At 16.0% G+C, this 1,896-nt stretch overlaps 1 protein-coding gene across 2 annotated transcripts; it reads right to left on the reverse strand.

The window, feature by feature from the left end:
- Positions 1–507: 507 nt before the first annotated feature.
- On the reverse strand, positions 508–1,106 carry PRSY57_0103300 (hypothetical protein; the record flags this gene model as incomplete). Of its 2 annotated transcripts, none has more annotated exons than XM_020114359.1 (2): positions 508–698; positions 896–1,106. In XM_020114359.1, the coding sequence occupies 2 exons, from the start codon at positions 1,104–1,106 to the stop codon at positions 508–510; spliced, it is 402 nt and encodes a 133-aa protein (XP_019970928.1). The 2 variants fall into 2 exon arrangements, with proteins under 2 accessions (XP_019970928.1, XP_012760806.1); XM_012905352.1 differs by having other exon boundaries at positions 508–719.
- Positions 1,107–1,896: the final 790 nt, after the last annotated feature.

Here is a 1,896-nt window from a genome sequence, read left to right on the forward strand (position 1 = left end):
TTTGTTTCCTTTTTTTTTTTTTTTTTTCTTTTTAAAAATGAAAATTTACAATTATATAATAAACATATTTAATGTTAAATAATTATGTAAAGGTTAGAAAAAATAAAAAAGTGATATAAATGTCTAAACATTTGAATTATATGATTGTTAAAAATACAAAATATATTTATCATGCATAATTAATTCTTCAAATGAAGATCAAAAGTAAGAAAAAAAAAAAAAAAAATATACATATATATATATATATATATATATAATACATACACCCTTATGTGTATATATAAACACAAGGGGTTCTCTAATTAGAAATAAAGTTATAATTCAATGATTTTTTTTTATTTTGTTACCCTTTATCCTGCAACAAAAAATATACATATATATATAAATTAAAAAAGATTATTATATAAATAGTATACTTTATTCCTTTTCATATAATTTCTGCTTCCCATTTGAATCTATACAAGTGATTGTTATTATCATTATTATTAACATAATAATTCTTCTTATTTAATTATGCATAGGATTTGGATTAACTATATAATGATTCATAACATTCTTATGATGTTTATTCTTATGAGATAATGTATTTTCCAGGTTATCAACATATAAATATATACCTATTATTGATACAAGTATAAACATTATTACAAATATAATAGCACCCCACATGAGCCTCGAGAAATAAATAGTAGACGCACCTAATGCAAAATTATGCATATCTAAATATTAAAAGAAAATATACAGATATGTACACACAAAAAAAAAAAATAATAATAAAATAAATAAATAAATATATATATATATATATATATATACATATATGTAGGGTAAAAAAAAACACATTTTTCTTTTTTTTATTTAATTTACAATTATCCTAATGCCCTTCAATTCATACCTCTAAATACACCAGTAGGGTCATATATATGTTTTGATTGTACTTGTAAAAAAATTTTATTTGGTTCATTTTCCATTATGTGTATTTTCTTATTCTTAAATTTCTTTCTCAACATATATCTTTTATTTTTTTTCACCTCATCATCTTGCTTCGCCCATATGAAATTATTTGAAAGTAAAAATAAAAAACAAAAAATCAACCATAATTTCATTTTTCATAAAAAAATAAAAAAAATTAACATAGAAAAGACATTTTTTTTTTGTCCATAAATATATACATATATATATATATATATATATATATATATATATATATTTGTATTATTAGAATTATTTTTAGTTCATAATTTTTCATATATTTTTTAGATTAAAAAAAAAAAAAAAAAATATACATATATATATTAACTATTCTACATAAACAAAAAAATAAAAAATCACCTTTTGTCATTGTGCGTTATAAAAAATAATTATATTAATCTATCTATATATATATATATATATATATATATATATATACATTAATGCACGGTCAAACAACAAATTCTGTGCAACATTTTTCTTTTCTTTTAAATAAAAAAAAAAACGATTGAAGAGTTTTCATTGTTTATAGCATAAAGGTATGCACAGAAAAATATAAAAATATAAAAAATAAAACGTAAAACATAAAACATAAAACATAAACAATTTTTAAAATAAAAAAAAAATTATATAAAATTGTATATTGTCCAAAAAAAAAACATATATAAATAAATATAATATATATATATATATATATATGTGTATATATTGAAGAACCAAAAAAAATTAATAATAAAATTTTCAAAAAGCATGTTGCACATGAACAAATAATATACTCAAAAAAAAAAAAAAAAAAAAAAAAAAAAAAAAAAAAATTTAAAAAAAAAAAAAAAAAAAAAAAAAAAAAAAAAAAAATATAAAAAAATATATAAATAAATAAAAAAAAAAAAAAAAAAATATATATATATATATTTATAAATAAAA

Source organism: Plasmodium reichenowi, chromosome 1 (assembly GCF_001601855.1).
Source record: "Plasmodium reichenowi strain SY57 chromosome 1, whole genome shotgun sequence".
Taxonomy (NCBI): Eukaryota; Apicomplexa; class Aconoidasida; order Haemosporida; family Plasmodiidae; genus Plasmodium; species Plasmodium reichenowi.